Here is a 19663-nt window from a genome sequence, read left to right on the forward strand (position 1 = left end):
AAAACAACTGGAGGAGGATTTGACTAAAAATGAATTGAACTTGCACAAGGTCAGTAAATGGACAAGTTGCAGAAGGAATACTTCAGAGAAGTGAAACATCTCAGGTTGATAGAACGACAGAGGTTCATCATCTTTGACAAACTATATCCAAAAACTTTGAGGACTTTGGTGATCCCACCATCTACAGTGTATAATAGTGCTAATACATCCAGAAAACAAAGAGGTATCAGTTTACAGTAAACAGAACGTTTAAACATTTTAGAACCATAATAAAAAAATGCAATGTGAAACTTTAAAACCTGGATGGTCATGATCGACCAGCCTTCAGGTGGCATCACATTAAAAACAGGCCTGATTTTCTCCTGGATAGCTCTGCATGGGTTCAGGAACACTTTCTGTGGGCACAGTTCACCTTACCCTCCACAAATGCAAGCGGAAGCTGTATCATCAAATAAGTATATGTGGACACTTTCCAAAAATACCACCAGCCTCTCTGAGCCAGTGGTTGTTAAAATATTTTGAGGCAAAATGCAAAACTTCTTTGTGATTCATAGAAATCATGAGCACTGTGTTGTCCAAACCAAAGAGGAGATGCACACTTTAAAAGCCTGTAGCTTTGACGGGGTTGCATTTGGGCCTATGGAGTGAGCAGCTTACATATCTTGAAAGGCACCATCAATACTGAAAAGAACATTAAACTTTTAGAGCAACATAAGCCTCCATCTGGAGGAATTTTGCAAGGAAGGCCTTGTCTATTTCAGTAAGACAATGCTGAACCGCAGAATGCAGATATCAAAACAGCATGACGAGTGTGGATGCTGAACTGCCTGCAGTGCAGATTTCACAAACAGAAAACAAACATCTGACTCATAATTAAACTGAAAAGCCAGTTGATGATCACACAATAATTGGACATTTGCCAAAACCCCGGCAACTGGTCTCACTGCCAAGATGTTTACCTTTAAAAGAAGAGTGGATGATAAACAAGACCCCATCCAACTTGCTGCAATCACATTTAAAACAAGCCAGTACTTTTCATCAAATGTCACAATCTCTAATTATGGATATGGTTATATTCTAGGAAAGATGTGTATTCTATTTAGGTTGCATTCTGTCTTAATTTGCAATTAATACAGTAACACAAAGAAATGGAAACAAAAAGATACAAGTCACGATTTAGAACCAAATTTATTTTTGTGAAGTGGTTTAAACAAAGCAATTTGTTAACATACAAACAGAATGCGCAGCAAAAAGCCACAATTTAAGAACACGAATGACATGAAAATTATACTAAAAAACATAGGAATACTTTAGCAAGGCTAGGTTGTGTTCTTGACCCAAATGGACGCATTCAGCATCATTTTTGTGTCGAGGAATTGATATATTAGCACAGTATAGACATGTGGTACATGTCCAATCTAAAAATGCAGTACATAAGAACACACCTACACATTCGCGTAGCTCTACTTGTATGAAACTGTAGTAGTCACAACAACTACTCACAGAAATGTATTCCCTATTTTACAAAGTCTTATTTCCTGCTGTCCTTTTGAGTTTATGTCCCACAACCTTTCAGAGTTGGAACCGCCAGCAGAGGTGTCCCAGTCTATCAATGTTTTTGTGGAGGACACTGTGAATCGGTGCAACGTATCTCGCCACGTCACCGTCACGCGAAAAATCCCTGCAGAACTGGCCTTTCTCCGAGCTGAAGACAAACTTCTGAGGCATGGGTCCGTTGCCCCTCACATACTCCCAAACGGCCAGAAGCAGGAGCCTCACCTCAAAGGGAGTGAGGTGAGGAAAAGCTTCATGAACATTAGCCAGAACCGGTGGCAGGAGCTGGCCCTCTCCCATGCAGGACACAAGAAGGCAGGAAGCCTGAAGGTGCCACAGGGAGTCTGTGGATGACACGCCGCGGGACGCCTCCCAGTGGGCGAGCAGAGTGGCGAGGAGGCCTCTGAGCACAGCCGAGCAGTAGCAGAGTGCCGGGCGTCCTGCAGCCACAACCTGCAGGAGAGAGAAGAGCACGGGGTGGGCCTCGAAGCATCGGCGAATGTGGATGTCTCGCTCCACGGTGGTGCGGGCGTGTTCCTCAGGAGGCCAGGACAGCTCTCCATTGGCCACATCTGGGCAGACGTTTTCCACAAGGGTGACGGCGATGACTTTTGCCGCCTCTGCGTTAATGGGGGGCGGCTCATCTGGACCAGAAGACGACAGCGAGCCATTGATTGACCCGTTAAGACCGGAGGAGCTGCAACACTGGACGACGACGGTCATGAGGGTCTGGATGTTCTGTGGACAGAAGAACAATTATTGCATTTTCTTCTGCAAAACAAACACAACCTAATGGACAATTTTGAATTAAAAAAAAAAGACAATTCAATTTAAATGTTAGTTCCTTTAACAGGCAGGGTGCAGCTACAAGTTGCACCATTAAACCTTAACTCGAAAACAAAAGTCATGCAAACACATTGTGATTGTGAAATAAAACACTATGTAAAGGCCTGCAGTTTTTTTTTAAGCTCTTTCTTGTCTCTCAGAACTTGATGAAATGAATGAAACTGACATTATTTGAATGGGGGGGAGGGGTCGTTTTTTGTATGGAAGACATGAAATGTTGATCCCTTACCTTCTGTTTAAAAAAAACCCACAAAAAAAACCCTTCTAATTTTAGTAACAGAAACAAACAAAACCTCAAACCACTACCTGATGTTTAACCATAACTATATTTCTTACAAAATATAAGATTATCTATAGTGGCGATAGTCATACGAAGGGATAATTGTTACATTCCACATTATATATAAAGCAAATCTACTTGGGTAAATATGATACTAAAGTGAAAGTTTCTGTAACTGACCTGGATGACCCCAGATGGGTCCAGAAGATGTGCGGCAGTGCGAACCTTCAGTCCCTTTCCTATCACCCCTGCGTGGAACACAGACCAGACGCTGCCAGAGAAGTTAACAGTCGTACCAAACCGGCAGTTGATATCCAATAGGGAGGCGCCCAGGTCAGGAGACACAGACGGGGAAGCCAAAGGGGCGCCAGACATGTCTGCGATCTGTCCCCCAAACAGGTCGGCATTGCCTTTATGCAGAGCGCCCTCTACCATTTGCTGAAGCACCGCCTTGAGAGTTAAAGGAGAATATGCTGCAAAACGGGACAGGAGCAGCACTGAGCAGTTCACAGCCTCACCAGCCTGCCCCACATCTCTGCCCACCTTCCCTGCCTCTCCCCTTCTCCGCAGCGCCAGAAAGAAATGAGTGACAGCAGCACGAGAGAGCAGGAGCAGGTGTGCCGGGGGGGAGGCGCGGGGGAGTGGGCTACAGGACAGGAGGTACACTGCTGCATGAGAAACAGTGGGGTCGCCATGGAGCAGGAGTGGGCCAAAGTCATGGAGGTGTCCTGAAACGGCTGAGCCCATCTGGATGGCCATGGAAGACTGAGTGGCTGCTGCTCCCCTCCTCTCCTCGTCCTGGCTCTGGATGGCTGCGGCCAGGTTGAGCAGCAGCTGCCTCAGCTGCCGGGGGCCCAGAGTGTGCGTGTGAATTTGGGCCACGCAGCGAGACACAGCAGAAGGAATCAGTCCCGCCATGCAAGAGGAGAGAGTGGTGTGCAGCTGCCAGGCCAGAGCCAACTCTTCTGGGTTGCGGGCTTGAGTGAGGAGCTGACAGAGGGCCTCTGTAGCCACGCTTGGACCCCCGTACACTGACAGCAGGCACAGGAGCTGGTGTAGCCAGAGGTGACGCTTCCTCTCTAGTCGCAGCGTCTCTGCACACAGCTGACCCACGTGAGACTGCAACTCGTCCAGGAAGGGAATGACCCTCTGGGCCTGAGATGGGTTCGAGTGGTGGGAACTGACTTCAGTTGCATCAGAGCGATTGAAAACTAGTTTGTGTAGATGTAAAAGCAGCAGCTGGAGGAGGCGGTCGCAACATTCTCTGATTCGTTCGTGTAGTGATGGTGTTGGGCCAGAGATGATGACTGAAGCTGGAGTTGCAGTGTCGGCCAGAAATCGGAGGACTCTGGCCCCTCCTGATGGGCTCTGGCTGATAAGGTGGACAGCCAGACCCAGCATGTTCTCCAAATCCTCTCTGGGGAGGGCCTGCAGCAGAGCTTGCAGCTGGAGTAGGACAGGTGGACGTAACAGCTCCACAAGCTCTGCTATGACGGCACCAAAGAGATTTGGGGACATTGCGGCTAGTTGCAGCAGAAAAGGTACAACAGCACGGCGAAGTTGAGGAGAACTTTCCCAAGACGTTGAGGAAGAAGTGGGAGACAGAAGGCTTGAAGGACTCAGACTCTCCTGAAACATCCTGAGCAGCTCCTTCCTGATGCTGTCTGAGTGGTGTAATGCCAGATGGCCAAGGATTCCCACCACTGAGCCAATTTTTGGCACTCTGCTGCCTTTATCCACACCTATAGCCAGCTCCTTAGCCCCATGGGAGCAGAAATCCTTTAGTCCACAGGCCAGCACTCTGCTTATGATGGTACCCGGGAAGGCTGACCCAATGTGAGCCACGACCCAGTCAAAATGAGGGGAATGCTGAACTGAGGTGTCCAACAGAGCGTCCACGCATGCATCAGGGCACCAGGCCAACATGGCAGCCAAACACTGGGAATAGGCTTCCATGAGTGACCGGGTGGCAGCACAGGACATCCAGAGCTGCAGCAGCTCATTCAAACTAGAGGAGTGGGGTGCCACCCGGCGCCCGGCGTGTTTGGTGCTCAGCTGGCCCAGTAAGTCCACAGCCCAGGCTGACACAAGAGGGGCCCAGGCTCGAGGGTTGAGGCGGATGAACTCTGACAGCACGCCATGAACTTCCTGCACACAAAGAGGAATGATCGGACCAATTTACAAAAGAAAACGAAGTAAAACTGGTCGTTCATTTCATTTGGTGATTAATAAGAGCATCAAGGATTTATCATAAAAAAGGCATACCTGTATGATGTCCTCCAGGCTGGAGTTCACCCCCGAGCTGGCACTGCCCTCTGTTTCCAGGTTATGCAGAAAGGCGGAGACGTGCTCATCATAGACGCCCCTCAGATGCTCCAGCACCGCCCCTCGGCATGCTGGGACCGAGCGCAGCAGCCGCACAGCACAGCGGGCATGCTCCCGGACGCTGAGCTTCCGGCCCTGAACAGCATCAACACCACTGATGAAGGACTTGATCTCTTGGGACAATTCCTGGGTGCTGAAGGAGGAAGATGAGGAGAGAGAGGAAGGACAGATGTCAGAATACATTCAGTTTTCTCTAGTTTGCAGTTTTATAAATTGTTTTAGTTAAAATGTTCTAATGAGTTTAAAAAAACAACTAATGGATAATATACCAATTGGCTATTCTTTTCGCAGTATGCAAATGAGCTTGTATAATTCCTATTCCTGCTTCAGAGTGGGGTGACATGGATAAAGGTAATCCAACATTTTGACAGTGCACTAGAAACCATTCCACGTTTACACAGTTGTTGAAAAATCATTAGCAATGCAGATATGCGCCACAAACCACAACACTTTCACAATATCATAAAACATCTAAAATGCAAACAGACATGCAGTTCTGTATCACAATATGATGTAATTATCAATGTATTCACTGTCACAACTATTCAATATGGAAAAAGAAATCAAAAGACGTTTTTAAAATGATTTCAGTATTTCCCAGACTTCAGAAAGACCAAAGTGAAATGTGTGCTCAAGCACATAATCCAAGTTTCAAATCCCACCTTCAAACTTTTCTTTTTAAACAATCTGATTCATATTAAGCAATGTTGGTCTACTGCAACTCCAATGTTTCTACTTGTGTATTTTAGCATGTCCATCATGTACAGTGACCTTGGGTGTCCTGAAAAGCAGCAATATATAAAATGTATTATCACTTTTAAAAGATATCTAGAGGAGATGAAAGTCGATAATGTAAGTGATTTCTGTCGTTTTTCTTTTCAAAAATGTTCTTAAAGCTGCCGACTAATTCTTGCTCCAATAAAATAAAATGTTGAGTTTGACTTCAGATAGAAAGTATCCACAAATTGACAAACTGCAGTTAAAAATATTATGTAAAGCAACAAAATTCATCAAGTGTTTTGTTCTTTTTTTTTTATATATATATATATTTAGGTATTATGCGGGAAGACAAAAAAGAAAATAGGGAAACATTTAAGGGATGAGCTTTAGGTCAGAGGTCATTTTACCGTCTGACCTCACAGTTTATGGCAGAAACTTTTAATAATAACAGCGTAGTAACAGCTATGGACATGCACGCTGTTATTCCTCATTTTGGTGAAATGGTAAAGTTGAAGTGTTGAGAAAGTAGCCGCTCTGTGAGTGTCCTCCTCCTCCTCCTCCTCCTCATCATCATCATCTTCCTCCTCCTCTTCCTCCTCACCTCAGGGCAGTCTGCTGGGTCACACTGTGCGAGCTCTGCATCGCCTTCAGCGGCGTCCCGTCAAAAACCACAGACATTGTTTGGTCGCTGAGCATCAAAGCGTCACATCCAATCCTCCTCTCGGCCGCGGGGCTTCGGCCTTAACGAGCAGGACAGCTTTTTGTTCCTTATCTTCCTCTGTCAAATTTCAGCCGGAACACAACGAATTGCGCCCCGACACCGGAAACCAGGCTTCTTCTCCGACAGTGAAAGACGGACCGACACGGACTGATTAACTTCACTGGCGACACCAAGCGGCCAAGATTATATTATGCCTTTCTTTCTTTCAAACATTTTTTACACCTATTTGAAAATGTAAGATAATCCTTGGTGTGTCCCACTATGCGGAAATACGGAAGAGTATTAGAACCACTGAAGAAAAAAAAAAGTCGGAGGCTAAAAAAAACCCCACCAACCTTTATGCATTTCAGAAAAAGTCGAAAATCGAGATTTTTTTTTCATCAAGTAGACAGGAAAGAGTAGCAAAGGAATATGAGTAAGAATGAGAAGCATTAAACCCAGTAACAACAGTAACATTAATGTATAAACAAATTTTTAACTGTGAAAATAACGTCAGATGAAGGCCGTCCCCTTTTCTTCCCCTTCATATCTTTCCCTTGCCTTGTTACATTTTAACACAGCATAAAAATATAAATTCTATTAACATCATTTAAAGTGCAAAACATCAAGGTCTAATTCTATATATAAATATTAATTTTTTTTTTTTTTAGATTGTATGTGTGTGTATATGATTAAAGTGAAATCCATTTAAGTAGATTTTATTTTTTCAATCAAGCAGAACACAACATAATCAAATGAGTTCGACAGACAAGTGATAACAATGATGATAACAATTCAACCTTAACATCTATGTCGTGTGAGGGTTGTGAAGCTTTTAAATATAAACAAAGAAACAAATGACATAAAGAGACATAAGACATAAATACTTTGAAAGTAAACAAGATAAGTGAAATACAAAAGACCCAACAGGAGTAAAGAGTTCATTGGTCTTTTTGGAAAAGTTTTTTTTCTATATTTTAACAATTTTAATCTTTTTTGCGTGTGTTTGTGTTATTTAATGTTCCAATGTTCTACGATTTCAATCGGGAAATTAACAAAAATTTGGGTTTACATTTGCCAACCTACATTTGTGAATGTCCTTATTTTTGTAAGCATAATATGATGATTACTTTTTCACTTATTACTACTTTCCGTTGCGGGACTAGTTACCTGCAGAAAAAACGGCAGAATTATAAATAAAGTAAAAAATATTAAATTTAAAAATTTAAAAATATTAAATTCAATTGATAGGATAGTCTCCTTGGCGCCTCGCCACGAACGACTGTGGTTGCTGTTATTGTTGGCGCGTCATGGTGCGGGTGCTGTGACGTCACCGCTGATCTCTCCCAGCTGATCTCCAGCCACGTTCAGTTACTGACGTCTGATCCTGTCAGTGGAAGAAATAACGACGTTCAAGGTAAGACGGAGAAAAAAAAAAAAAACCAAGACGGTGAACCTGTACGAGCCGCGGTGGGAAAGACAAGACGAGGCTCGTGTGTCGCTGCCGCGGAGTTTTAAACGTTTAAAGAGCTAACAGCTAACCGCTCCGCTCACAGATGCTTCTGCTTTTACTTTCCCTGGCTTTATATAACTCGTGTCCTTCAACGAGAACATTTACCGACTCGAAATATGAACAGCTCATGATATATACGACCCACGTTTGATTTGATGTTTTTTTATTTTTTATTTATTTTTTATTTTTTACATTAAATTGTTCGCAAACATTTGATCAGCTGGAAACGTTTTTCTAAAGTGCGTCAATGTGAAACTGTACCGACAGATATTCTATGTACCATTGGTCTGATCTTATCTACATTTCTGCATTAAAGCAACTCTGATCGTTGTGTTTGAGCACTTTTAACACAGAAACACACACGCATGCAGTTTGTTATTTATTCAACTGGACCAACATTGTCAGTGTAGGTGTTATATAACAGGTGTGGCAATAATGATGGGATCAGTGGCAATAAGACTGTAACCCTGTACGTTTAACTTAATGTTACTTAATTTTACTATCCTTTTCATCCTTTGTGGAGCGATGTCAAAATAACCCCTGTATTTTGGTCACAAGCTCGTCATCGATCGCACATGCAAACAGTTACACTTACTGACATTTTCAGAAGAAGCTGAGGCTACCATGCTCAGGTAGAACATTCAAACTCCAGCTCTGGATCACGATTCGAACTGAGATGTTTTCACTGTGAGGGCTTGAAAAGCCGAAGCAGAACTTCTCTGACTGGTCCTAGTCACTGTTAAAAAGTTCAGACTTTGTTAGGTTGGTTAGTTTTTTGAACTGACAAACATATTATGTTGAAAGATAAACTCATGTTGTGTGTTAATGTTTTATTTTTTTGCAGGGGCTGAAAGCCACCGGGTCCATCCAATACAAAGTTTACCGGACATAGACAAACATGGCCCCGACACTGGTGAGCAGATCTCGATCTCAGTCGTCTTATAATCTTGTTGTTTTATTGATCTGCTTGTGCCTCATCGGAGCTGTAATTGGTCACAATCAACAGTCTTGTCCTTGTCGATGTCAGATGGTCTGAGTCGGCTGAAGAAGCTGTAAGAATAGTCAAACGGCCTGTCTTGTCTTTCAATCCAAGTACGATGAGAAACCAAAGCTCGGGGACCTGATTGAGATCTTTCGCGGCACCTATCAGCACTGGGCTGTGTACGTCGGCGATGGCTACGTTGTTCACTTGGCGCCACCATGTGAGTCCCAAATCCAAAGTGTGGAACAAAAGGCCTTTTATTCTGTCTCACAGCCCATATTGACAGACACACAAACAATCATTTGTCATCTAAAAACAGCTCAAAAAAGAAAAAAATATCCCTCAATATTTCCTGAATATATATATATATATATATAAAAAGCATTTTGTTTTTCATATTTGTCCCCAGCTGAGGTGGCGGATGCCAGTTCCAGCAGTTTGATGTCTGTTCTGACTGAGAGGGCCTTTGTGAAGAAAGAGCAGCTGTGGGACGTGGTGGGAACCAACCAGTGGAAAATCAACAACATCCTGGACGGCGACTACAAACCCCGGCCGGCGGAGGTCATCGTGAAGGAGGCCTGCGCTCTGGTGGGCGAGGAGCTGCCCTACTGCGTCTTCAGGGGCAATTGTGAGCATTTCGTCAACGAGCTGCGCTACGGCAAGGCAGAGTCCCGGCAGGTAAGTTTCAACTTGGTGGTGGTGGGGGTGGGTGGGGGACTTTGACACTAAAATTCTTGAAGTGGTCTCTTATGTTGGACACAGCTTGTCTGTATAATGCAGAATGACTGAAACACACCCCGTCCCTCCGCACAGGTGAATAAAGCAGGAGAAGTGGCCATGGCCGCAGGCATGGCGACGGTGGTCGGATTAGGCGTCGTGGCTCTGGCCGGCATCCTGTTCGGAGGCAAAAAGAGAGAAGACAAAAGCACACAGTGATACCGAGCCCAGGGTCACCTCCTCTGATTACCGGATCATCAGCAAAGTGTCTCCGATCACACTGCCTACATAATTCACTAACATCTGCACAAACCTTCACCTGTGTCTTTAAGCAGTCTGATTTGGGACGAAGTGTTTTTCTAATTTCAGAGCACAAAAAGTTGCTTTTCAACAAATACTGATACCTATCAAATTTTTATATACATTTTTAATCAAATAGCTCAAAGGATCAATACGTGAGATGCGAATTAACAGTTCTTAACAAGCCAATATACATAATTTGTGTGTGTTGTTTGTTTGTACTGCTCACTGGAATGTGAAGTGAAAGCATGTTTGAAATAAAGAATATCAGTATGAAATGTTATGCCTATTTATGTACAGCACTTTGGGTCAGCTGTCAAATAGTTAAGGAGACGTGATGCCCAGGTGCACGAAGGACAAGATCGGTTTTGAGGTTTAATCCATTAGTTGTGTCGTGTGTGGGCGCTCTGTGTTTGGCTTTCATCACACTGGCTGCAGAACTAATAGCAAGAAAGAAAGTGTGTGTTCTGTGAGCCGCTCCACAACAACAAGAATAGACAAAAGAATCTGCGAGGTACACTCCCTAAAAGCCGTATTGTGATGACAAGTGGGCAGCGACAGTTTCTGGAAATGTTTGGAGTCCATTTAGATCATTTTCCATCTTTTCATTCACCATGGAATCACTGTTTGCTCATGAGTTGTTATGAAGTGACTCCAGTTTGAAGAAATAACAACACGCAGACGTCACACCAGCTGCTATATTAATATTTCTACTGTTGTCACAGCAACACCGGCTGATCCGCTTTCATCACTATTTAGAAATGTGGTCGGACTTGATTTCTCTTGGTTGAATCAGTTGTGAACATTTCCCACATCAAGATTTTTCTCTACATACTCTATTGTGATATTTGAGGTAATTGATAACTAATGTGTGTTTGTCCTGTGATGAACTTGTGACATGTACGTTTAGGTGTTTTATTCAACACTTATTTTACTTGGACAACTTATGAAAAGAAACTGAAAATATAGTTAAGATATATGATGAAACCTTGCTTCAATGAATATTCTACTTTTCCTGTTTCGCAACAACATATTTATGACAATTATGTTCAATTAAAAAAAAATTATTGGAAAACAACTTAGAGTTTAAAGAAATACAAAATGTATATTTTCTATAGAAAAACTTCTCAAATATGTCTTAATATTTTTACGTGAAATTAATTTAATATTTATTTTCTACTCTTATTTCTGTGTATGCACTCTTTTCTTACATCAGACTAAAAAAAAAGGAAGAGAAAGAAACCTCTGTTCAAATTTTTTATTTTTTTTTATTATTTCCGAATAGTTCACATGCTACTACATAAGTTGGATTCTGTGTAAAACAACGCGCCAAGCTGCCTTCAGGACTGATGCAGCAAAGCTTCTTGCACAAGCTTGACCCGACCGCCTCACACCGTTTCATCCATTCAGGTCCACTTTTGAACATTTCTGTTCAGGTTTTGAGTCGTTTTTTTTAATGTGATCCCATGGAGCTGATCTGCATTTTGGAAAAGGCACAAATAAAAACGAAGGGGATATTTCCTGTCCCGACCGATCACTAAATATGGTCTAAAAAAAAAAAAAAAAAAAACCATTGAAGGTAAACTTACCTTTCTCATACCACACCCCGGATTCTAAGAGAGCTATGCCTGGTTAAACGTGTGAAACTTCTTTGATTTCTTCCACCTCTACAACCTTGGTAGGGGGGGTGGGGGCAGAGAAGGGCGTGTAAACAGAATTTTTCTTGAAACCAGTTTTTGGTAACTTCCTGTCTGGAACTGGGAGCCTCCCCACCTTCAGTCAAATGTGTCCGCTTTCAGGCCAGCTCGGTAAAATACGGTGACGTATGTGCACGTGTGCAAAGCAAAGTCAACACATTTGTCTTTTCTTTCCGTGAAGCCACGCGACGACACAAGTGCATGCATGGACTGATTCTTTTTTTTTTTTTTTTTTTTCTCTTTTTGAAGCCTTGGATTTGTTTGTGAGAGCTACACTAAAAACGTCCGTATCCACCTTGCGCGTGTCTGCATACTGTACTGAAAACATCCAGCATCTTAATACATCAGATATCCTATAATTTATATATATATTCTCCTTAAAAAAGTGTTACGTCTTTTAAGATGAGGATGCGTGAGTTATGTACATTTACTTTACAACAACATGATATTTAAAAAAAACAACAAAAAAAAAACGAATGATTTTCCCTCATTCCGGCTCAGGAGCTGTTGAAAGGTGTGCTGCTCGGTAGTCGATCCGACCTCTCCGTTTGCTCTGATTAAGACAAGCGTCTCCTTTTGTCTGTTTGGTCCCTTTACTCGTATCTTCAACCTCCTGGAGCTGCTCCGTCCAGTCTCGTCTCGTCTCGTCTCGTCTCGCGCGCTCCACCTCCAGCCTCAGTCCAGCTTGCGTGCGCCCAGTTTGAGAGGGCCTTTGGCAGCCTTACGCTCGGCTCGCTTTGCTTCTAGCTCTTTCCTCCTCTCCTCCCGTTTCTTTTTGGAGAGCTCTGCCTTGCTGAGGCCTGAGAAACGACATACAGGATTGGACTTAAAATGATAAAAAAAAAAATTGTGAATTGACCTTTGTGGGTTTATATTATATTTAGTCAAAACCTGAGTAGTATCCTGTGTCATACAACCTTAATGATCCCTGACAGAAAACAAGCTGAAAAGATAAAAATGCTCGAGTTTCTGATCACCTGCCGACAGACTTACTCTGACTTCCTTCAACTGACTCCCAGCTCTCCTCGGCTCCCCAGTCGGCTGTCGCCTCTGCACTCCAGCCGTCCCCCGCCTGAAACGGGGACAAAACGCCATCAAGCAGCGATTCCTCTTTGACGTGGCTCATCTGCTCAATTCACATCGAATCATTATCACTTCAATCCGTCTGGATTTCTGTCCTCACCGCGTTGGCCGCGTTTCTCTGCGACACGCTGGCGAAGAGCTCGTTATGGCCGGCCGCCTTCGCCGAGCTGCTGCTGCTGTCCCAGTTGTACTCGCTGGCCAGCCGCACCCCTTCGGGCAGCGGGAGCGTGCTGTTGGTCACCGTCGTGTCCGGGTCTTCCTCCGCCCAGTCGTTGCCCCAGCCCTCCTCGCCCGCAGAGCTCTGGCCCTGGCCCTCCTTGTCGTTAGACCAGCTGTCATCGGCGTCCCAGCCCGAGCTGCTCCAATCGGAGCTCTGCTTCTTTACTGCCATGGAAGCAGACGAGCGGCCCGCCTGCACGATAGAAACAATTAGAAAAAAAACAATAAAAAAAAAATCAACACTCGCTTTATTATTTTGCACAGTTCTCAAATAGTAGCAGCGTCATCTCAAATGCAGTGTTGCGTCATGGGAAACGTTTTAGTTACTGGCCTTCTTTTTAGTGGAAGTCATTCCCGACCAGTCGGTGTTCCAGTCGTCTGTCTCAGTCTGGGTTTTCTCGGGATCCTGAGAACAAGATGAATCAACGCGTCATTAGATGGGATGTTACAACTCTGGATCTCTGGATCTGTGAATAAATCGACCTCCAAGCTTCCCCAGTCCTCCTCGTCCTCCCAGCGCTCCCCTATAGGCTCATCGTCATTGTCTGTCCCTTCAAGAGTCTGTGATTGGCTGGCTCCGCTCGAGGCTGCGTGGTGAGTCAGAGAGGCTTGAGGAGTTTTATCTTCAGGACCTGAAGATGGAACAAATTGGTCAAGCTTTATATGCGATATATGCTTCCTTCCTATACTTTGAGACCAAAGTAAAGGCATGAGGATTTACAAACTACTTGTTCAATCCTCAAATAATAAACCCCACCAGGTGCTGGAGCTTCGTCGGTGGCACTTGTAGGGCTGGTCGACCCGCCGCTCTCGGCCGCTACGCCCCCCTCAGCCGCTACGCCCCCCTCAGCCGCTACGCCCCCCTCTGTTCCCGGTGCGTTACGGATCAGCTTCGACGTCAGTGACGACATCCCCGTTACGGCCCAGCCGGTCCAGCTGGAGGAGGCTCCAGCAGGCTGAGCACACGACCCCACGTCCTTTTCTGAAGGCCCAGATGAGAGAGTGTTACGTTTTTTGAAGATCAGCAAGAAAACTCCTAAATAAAACTTGGAAACTCTGCACGAGACAGAAAGAAAGCAACAACAAGTCGAAGAGAGACTTTGTTAAGTACCTATCTCAGCCAGCTTGGTCGGGTCTTCTGACACCGTCTCCAGCTTGGTGAGAAAACTTTTGATGGCTTTAAATGCCTGACAAAGAGAAAAAAATAGTATCAAATCAAAATTTCCAGTGAAAAATATATTATAATTAAACTTTTGGCTGTATTTCTTGCAGCGGTAGCGTACGATCCTATAAATGTCCATTGTCACCACCCATTATTAAAACTGAGTATAATCTTAGTGCCCCAGTGGCAAAGACATATAGTAACTACATAAAGAAAGGCTATAAAAGCGACGAGAAACGCCGTCACGTACCTGGTCCCTGACGCTCTTATCTGGATCAACAGTAATGGCACAGAGAGTGGGCAGGATCCGGCCTGCAATCTCCGGTACGCTGTAGTAATTGTGTGTGGCGGCGAAGCCGAGAACACCGGCAGAGCGGGACGCGGGGAAAGGATCTTTAGTGGCTCGTGAGAAGGCAGAAATCAGAACACGCTGTCGAGTCTGTGGGAGAGAGGGACAAATTCTTTAATCGACTCTTTCGTCTTAAGAGATGGACGCTATATGAAATATCGAGTCCTGAAGTGAAGTTCTGCTTGGGGAAGTCGGCGCGCTTTACCCCGGCGTTGAGGTAGGAGGCGATCTTTCCCAGGCAGACGGTGGTGTTGCACCGGATCGGGCCCTGCTCGTCTCTGGCCTGCAGCCTGGCAAAGTGACGCATCAGGTCCTGGTTCAGGTTGGGCTCGTTCAGCTTGGGCGCCAGAAGCAACATCGACTGAAGAGAGAAAGAAGAAGGGGGAAACGTTGCAGCTATAACATAATCCAGACAAAGTTTGCTTCATGTTGAATTACTGTGGTGGGGATTCTACCAGCGAGGAACTCATCTGCTGCAGCAACACAGTACTTCTGCACCCGGTCTACTAACAAGAGTACGAAGCGGTAACTACCTTTACTGTCTGCTCTCTGATGGCGGGGTTGGTGTCAGTGAAGCCGTGAACAACGTGAGGGAAAATCTGAGAATTGACTGCTGCTTCATTCAGGTACTGGATGAACTGTTCCATCTGAGCAATAAGAGAGAGAGAAAGAAAAAGATCATATAACTTGGTTAAGGTATGTTTTTTGTTTTAAATTAAAAAATAAATCCATTCATTTAGATGAATTAGCTGAGAGAAATCAATCTGAAGACAAACCTGCTGCAGAAGTCGTATCCTCATAGCTCGGTCTGTCGAGGAAAACATTTTTACAATAACAGGGATGATCTTCAGTTGGTATTCTTCTGCTGACAGAAACTTTCCGACCTGCCAAACAGACAGCAGCAGAGGAAAATCAGGACGGTTTTCATATTATTTTTTATTTTAGAAACAGACTGTCGCCTCATTTCTCTGGTGATTTATTCAAAGGTTTACCTTAAATAGAGGCGTAAGAACCACCGCGCCTGCGTTTCCAAACTCGAATGCGGTGAGAAGCTGAGGGAGGACCTTGTGTTTACAGAAGTCTTCGGGGAACGAGTCCAGGTTTTCACTCAGATCCTGGAAAAACTGCTGCTTCTCGGCTGGTTCCTTGATCTAAAGGGGGACAGAGATAATTAGAAAGCTTGTGACGGATGAGAAACATGCAGAATAATTTAAAGTAGAAACATTTGAACTGAAGATTTGGTGATGGAAAGTAAAAAAAACAAAAAACTATTACATTTGCTATTGGAAAGATACTATATAGGAAGTCTAAATTTGAGTAATTTGCTAAAAGACACATTTAAAGATTAAACACTTTTGGGGATTTTATACTTTTCCTTCTTTATTGTAGTCTGACACTAATGAATGCTTTCTAGCTGACCGTTAAACAGTCAGTGGGCCTTCTACCACTCTGTTATCTCTGACAGGCCCACATGGGGTCACAGTTGCACAATTTATAAATCAAATTAATCATTAATAGTGCACATGACGAATACAACAGCTTTCTTTTTATTTTCCAGGTGATGACAGCAGCCTGTTCTTTCAAGCATGATCTTGTTATCGTTACAGCGCAAAGCTGTGCAGAGATTCATTCGTCAATTATTCGACTCTACCGAGCGTCGTGTGAGCCGGCAGATTCAAAACCTTTTTGTGCAGCACCACCGCTTAACTAAACCATAAATGAGAGGATGAGAGGACAAGAACTTGACCCGTTTCTATTCTGGCGCTAAGAGCTTGAAGTTGTGACTTCACTTTCTTTCTTTCTTTCCCCTTTACCTGGATCTCTTCCAGAAAAAGATTGCTCTCCACAAAGCTGTTGCTGAGGAATCCGCCGGGGGCTCGACAGTTCTGGAGAAAGCGAGCTGGGTTCGGCCGGGCTCGAGGGTTGGCCCCGACCAGCTCGCAGTAATGAGGGACCAGCGTCTTCGGGATCTGAGGGCAAGATGACAAGAGAGGAAGTGTGAAAAAGGGATTGATGAATCACAAAGAATCATTCAGTGTTGCTGAAAGCCACTGCACATTTAATTGCCTGCGCACAGTCAACTCAGCAATGATATCTTTGTCTCTTTTGTTGAATGAAATAAACAATATTTATCATTGTCAATATTCTATACTTCCACTAAAGGTTGAAAAGTAACTTTAAGTAGTAAAGTGAAAATACAAGGCATATTAATAGTCGACATTCTTTACTACACAGGGACTAGAGAGGAAACGCACCTTTCCTAGTGAACGGAGGGAGGACGTGCGAGGTACTGGCCCATTGAACACCTCCCAGATGAGGCAGCCGAGTCGCCACACCTCCCCTGCCCTGCAGGACAACCACAAACACTTCGTGAGCAAAGTTCACCAAGGAAAGGTTTGTTTTCCCAAACCACCCTCACGTACCATTTATCTCCACCACTACCGGGCGTCTCCGGCGGGTCGTATTTCTCCATTTCTGGGTGAACAGCTTTTGGTGTAGGGAGTGCGACCCCACTAGGGTCCCCCTGCTCTGGACACACATGGTCCAGGGCCCCGAGCTTCCACTCCCCAGCTCGGTCAACAAAAACAGCCCAAATGCCCAAGTTGTTGTGAAGCAGGTGACAGTCGTTCACAAGAAAACTGAGCGCTTTCTGGAGAAGGAGGAAGAGCAGAGCGGTCAAGGGCAGCTGACAGATACTGCAGATATCCTGAATGTACGAGAGAATACAAAAATACACCATTACCACTATCTGATGCAGTCCCCAGGAAACCTCCAGTTCCCCGGAGCCACCCTTCTCTGCCTGAGCCTTCAGGTGGACTGCCAGGGGCATCACCTGCTCTGTAACCAGGTACAGGCTCTTTTCTGTCTGAAACAAACACAAGCAAGTTCCTCTGTTGTTACACTTCAATTCACAATCGTTCATATTGTAAAACACGAAATCATAACGTCAATCAACACAGTAGCTCGACAGACAGATGATCATCTATTGGTACCCAATTATGACAATTATTTTAGGCCCATTTACCTTTCATACAACATATAGTTGTTAGTGAATCGACTGATGACTTTTATAGTAACAAACCGCCATGTTTTCTTCAGATTTTAATTCAAACTCAGATATTCAAGTCACACAAGTTCAATAATACATTTGTAACATAAAATTAGATCATTTACTAGAATAACATTCAGGGTTTTATAATTTAGAACATAAAACAATGAAAAATTACAACTTTAAGAAAAGAAATCGGTTTCTGCTACTACTACTGATCTCTACCACTGCTGTACGAAAAATATAAGCCTCCATGGAAACTATGCAAACTCACCTCCATCTGACCATGAACATGGAGAGAGAGGATAAATGAGATGAGACACAGATCGTGAATAACACGACAGTCACAAAGGAACAAGCCGCCGCATAAAACTCAAATGACACTTTTACACCGATGGCCATCGCTCACATACCTCTAACCCGTCCACATAAGCCAGGATGTTGGGATGACGCAGGGTTTTCATGCGCTTGAACGCAGCCTTGGCTAGCTGAGTCTGCAGCTCCGTTCCCTGGGCCACGTCGTACACAAACACGGACACCGGTTCGCCGTTGGTCTGAGGAGACAGGTTGAGGGATGAATCACACACAGGTCTCAGATGAGATAATGAAACAATGGTAATGTTTTTTGTTTTTTTTTCTATTTAAGCTCAATCATAATATGTAAATTGTTCTTTATTCCAGGGCCATATTTTTCAATACACTGCAGAAATGTTCTGCTGATCATACTGTGAGAAACATCACAAAGTCAGTCTGATTTCAGGACTGTGTGTCCTTTTTCAGTTTTATTTATGAACACTGGCATCCACAAGAAGAATTGTCGTCGTTATCAGTCCAAACTGTTTCAGTGCAAAAGATTAGACTCTGAACAGACGCACAGTATCTGTGGGGTACAGAAAATATTTAAACTTCATATTACACCGATGCCCAATTCCAAGGACAGAATGACTTGTTGTTTGTACCGATAAAGTTTGACATTGTCATCATGTTCCTGTGACTTTTATTCAAAACAAAGTATAGATGTCACATCAATTTTCAGATGAAGACAACCCAGTAGTTGCTTTGACTCTAGTTATTCTATTGGTTGACGGTTTAAACATAGCAGATTTTTATTTTACTCAGGTTTATTTATTGGAGGCAGTGTGTGTGGAGGGCTGCCATCACTTTAAAGCAAACTGTGGGTTCATCTTAAACAAGGAGGAATAAGGATTTCTAACACCGAACATTAGCACCTTACTGAAGACTGAAGAATTCAAAGTGAACAATCAGCCTGTGGCTCAGGACTGTGTCAACAGCTTCAGCTTCTCGGACATGACAGGTTTGGATGTTTGGTCCCGTCAACAATGAAGGATGGATCGATGTATCGTCATTGGATGTGATCTCGAAATAAGACGCAAATTGCAGGTGTTAACGAGGCTTTAAACCAGGTGACGTGGCGAGAAGTACGTGTCTGATGGAGGGAGTAAACACGGAGCGGAGCTCAGCCGGGCGGAGAGAAAAACTGCAGGAAATAACACCAGCACTGGCAGTGACATGGCAGAAAAGCTTTAGCTGGAGCCACACGCGGCGCTGACACGAAGTTTAAAGCCCGGAGCAAAGAGGAAAAGAGACATTAATTGGCGGCCGAAGCGACACGGGCCTCCAAATCCCAGCGAGCTAAACGTTAGCGGGGCTTTTTACCTTCCGCTTGCCCCGGTGGAGACTCCATATCCCCGACTTCTCCTGGCTCTCTGGGAGGATTTCATAAGCGAAATCTTTGACAGGATCCCTGGCGAAAAAGGACCACATCTCCCCTCACATCCACGCCTCATCAAACACACACAGTCACACGAGAGCGGCAGCAGCAGAACTAAACACAGGAGGAGGCCAGTGAGACGAACGGCTCCCTTGGAAAATGTGTCCGTGGGAATGTTTCTCGGAGCACATTGGTTCCGCCGTGGAAGGCATGCAGAAATAATAACAAATTTAATTATGGGGTTTCAAAATAAAACTCTCCTCTAGCTTAATCTCATCTGGGAAAAGAAAAATCTACAAGTAGTAACTGAAATGATTGTCAACCGTCAGGTTTTAGATTTTTCTTTTAACATACACACTACTTGTGTTACATTAG

General features: G+C 44.2%; 3 protein-coding genes across 3 annotated transcripts; 1 reads left to right on the forward strand and 2 right to left on the reverse strand.

Moving 5' to 3' along the window:
• Nucleotides 1-1165: 1165 nt before the first annotated feature.
• Nucleotides 1166-6610, reverse strand: ints5 (integrator complex subunit 5). The gene is made up of 4 exons (XM_080466070.1): nucleotides 6387-6610; nucleotides 4946-5198; nucleotides 2861-4828; nucleotides 1166-2292 (listed from the first exon to the last, which is right to left on the reverse strand). The coding sequence occupies exons 1-4, from the start codon at nucleotides 6479-6481 to the stop codon at nucleotides 1573-1575; spliced, it is 3036 nt and encodes a 1011-aa protein (XP_080322196.1). The 5' UTR covers nucleotides 6482-6610; the 3' UTR covers nucleotides 1166-1572.
• A 1199-nt stretch (nucleotides 6611-7809) lies between these two features.
• LOC308111003 (phospholipase A and acyltransferase 3-like) lies at nucleotides 7810-10275 on the forward strand. The gene is made up of 5 exons (XM_080465676.1): nucleotides 7810-7902; nucleotides 8843-8911; nucleotides 9092-9200; nucleotides 9390-9658; nucleotides 9794-10275. Exons 2-5 carry the CDS (start codon nucleotides 8897-8899, stop codon nucleotides 9914-9916), a joined length of 516 nt encoding a protein of 171 aa, XP_080321802.1. The 5' UTR covers nucleotides 7810-7902; nucleotides 8843-8896; the 3' UTR covers nucleotides 9917-10275.
• A 1664-nt stretch (nucleotides 10276-11939) lies between these two features.
• scyl1 (SCY1-like, kinase-like 1) lies at nucleotides 11940-19454 on the reverse strand. The gene is made up of 18 exons (XM_080465675.1): nucleotides 19234-19454; nucleotides 17970-18110; nucleotides 17251-17373; nucleotides 16931-17157; nucleotides 16763-16853; nucleotides 16322-16477; nucleotides 15500-15658; nucleotides 15284-15391; nucleotides 15041-15154; nucleotides 14713-14868; nucleotides 14409-14597; nucleotides 14108-14183; nucleotides 13754-13978; nucleotides 13480-13628; nucleotides 13328-13402; nucleotides 12878-13189; nucleotides 12688-12766; nucleotides 11940-12494 (listed from the first exon to the last, which is right to left on the reverse strand). The coding sequence occupies exons 1-18, from the start codon at nucleotides 19339-19341 to the stop codon at nucleotides 12370-12372; spliced, it is 2613 nt and encodes an 870-aa protein (XP_080321801.1). The 5' UTR covers nucleotides 19342-19454; the 3' UTR covers nucleotides 11940-12369.
• Between the last annotated feature and the right edge of the window lie 209 nt (nucleotides 19455-19663).

This window comes from Lipophrys pholis (assembly GCF_963383615.2).
Source record: "Lipophrys pholis genome assembly, chromosome: 6".
Taxonomy (NCBI): Eukaryota; Metazoa; Chordata; class Actinopteri; order Blenniiformes; family Blenniidae; genus Lipophrys; species Lipophrys pholis.

What these genes read in the sequence shown, in the direction of transcription:
- ints5 (XM_080466070.1), bottom strand. Translation starts at nt 6,481, where the DNA reads ATGCTCAGCGACCAAACAATGTCTGTGGTTTTTGACGGGACGCCGCTG. An exon ending in ACCCAGCAGACTGCCCTGAG is followed by an intron (nt 5,199 to 6,386) that starts GTGAGGAGGAAG and finishes TTCCTCCTTCAG; the next exon opens with CACCCAGGAATTGTCCCAAG. An exon ending in GCCTGGAGGACATCATACAG is followed by an intron (nt 4,829 to 4,945) that starts GTATGCCTTTTT and finishes CTTTGTGTGCAG; the next exon opens with GAAGTTCATGGCGTGCTGTC.
- LOC308111003 (XM_080465676.1), top strand. An exon ending in TGTTCACTTGGCGCCACCAT is followed by an intron (nt 9,201 to 9,389) that starts GTGAGTCCCAAA and finishes ATTTGTCCCCAG; the next exon opens with CTGAGGTGGCGGATGCCAGT. An exon ending in GCAAGGCAGAGTCCCGGCAG is followed by an intron (nt 9,659 to 9,793) that starts GTAAGTTTCAAC and finishes CCCTCCGCACAG; the next exon opens with GTGAATAAAGCAGGAGAAGT.
- scyl1 (XM_080465675.1), bottom strand. Translation starts at nt 19,341, where the DNA reads ATGTGGTCCTTTTTCGCCAGGGATCCTGTCAAAGATTTCGCTTATGAA. An exon ending in TCAGAGAGCAGACAGTAAAG is followed by an intron (nt 14,869 to 15,040) that starts GTAGTTACCGCT and finishes TTCTCTCTTCAG; the next exon opens with TCGATGTTGCTTCTGGCGCC. An exon ending in AGAGAAACGCGGCCAACGCG is followed by an intron (nt 12,767 to 12,877) that starts GTGAGGACAGAA and finishes TCCCCGTTTCAG; the next exon opens with GCGGGGGACGGCTGGAGTGC.